The sequence below is a fragment of the Acanthamoeba castellanii genome (assembly GCF_000313135.1).
Source record: "Acanthamoeba castellanii str. Neff unplaced genomic scaffold scf7180000084747, whole genome shotgun sequence".
Taxonomy (NCBI): Eukaryota; Discosea; order Longamoebia; family Acanthamoebidae; genus Acanthamoeba; species Acanthamoeba castellanii.
The window spans coordinates 225,008-226,218 of record NW_004457396.1 but is presented as its reverse complement, the minus strand read 5'-3'; the positions used below and the strand labels follow the sequence as shown (position 1 = coordinate 226,218).

Sequence of the window (1,211 nt, the reverse complement as noted above, 5' to 3'; positions counted from 1 at the left end):
CCCGAACCACTTGTCCTGCTTCTCCTTTGAGGCGAGGAGCTTCAGCTGGTCGCGCAGCGAGGCATCGAGCTGATCGCTGACATCGTCCACATGGAACACCTCCTGTGCCAGGATTTGCAGCACGTTGGCACCGATGGTCACCTGATAACAGACATCCTCGACCGTCACTGCAGTGAAACACGTCGGTTAAGCCAACCAAACGCCAGTTAGTGCGGGAATGAGAGGATGTGCGACTAACCCGGTTCGTCATCGAGGTCGTCAGTCAGCCGTTCCTTCCCCTTTTCGCTGCCGCTGGGCGATTTGGCGGCCTTGGTTGGATTCAAGGCAGCTTGGCGCACGTTGTAGGCGTGGAGGTGCCGCTCGATGCTGACGCTCAGTGTCTCGGTGAGTTGCTTCCAGAAGTCCGGACTCTCTCGGAGCGCTCTGATGATGGACTGATGGCTTGGCGCGGCCCGCCAGAGCGACCCCAGGAGGGATGTGACTTCGGCGAAGAGGCGAGGCAGACTATAGAGTTGGCGAGCACGAGATGAGCGCGCGCAGAGCACCTCACAAAGCGAAATTCGGGTACACTCACCTGGACATGTTGTGCCGACTGTTGGCTAGCATCTTGCGGACGAGCTTGAGGCAGCTGTGGGACTCCTGCACGTTTTCGCCATCCTTTTCGCCGCCTCGCTTGGCCTTGTTGGCGTCGATGTTGATGAACAGCAACGCGAGGCCAGGTTGGTGGCGAAGCGCCTTCTCCACCAGTCGCAGAATTTCCACCCTAAGGTTCTGCGTTTTGAAGCTTAGTGGTGGCTCGTGACGAGCAGACACACCCACGGAAGCGTAGTACCTCGTTCGTGAGGGGGTCGTTCAACTTGGTCATGTAAGCATCGCGCACTGCTTCCGCTTGCGTTCCCAGGTAGCCAACGAGCGAGGGTGGGCGAGCACCCGTCGCAGCAAAGCCCGAATCAAGCCGAATCCCGCATAGAAGTGAAAGCAGCCTGAAGAAAGGAAGAGGGGGGGTTGAGATGATCGATGGCGCAAGCGTTATGCGCAGAACAGGGACGGATCGTACTTGGTGGCATACAAGGGCAGCTCTGGCAACTTGCCCTTGACCTTGCTGGCGTTAATGTAGTTCGCGATCACCGCAATCACGTGCACCTTCTTGACCTCTCGCCCGCTCAGTCCCTTCATTTTATCTGGCGGTGCAAGAAAGATGAGTTGCAGTA

At 57.8% G+C, this 1,211-nt stretch overlaps 1 protein-coding gene across 1 annotated transcript; it reads right to left on the bottom strand.

Annotated features, from left to right (window-relative positions):
- On the bottom strand, positions 1–1,185 carry ACA1_189200 (nucleoporin protein; the record flags this gene model as incomplete). Its single annotated transcript, XM_004337887.1, has 5 exons — positions 1–167; positions 239–504; positions 575–771; positions 833–983; positions 1,058–1,185. Coding segments are annotated over 5 exons (909 nt in total), but the record flags the coding sequence as incomplete, so codon positions are not given.
- Positions 1,186–1,211: the final 26 nt, after the last annotated feature.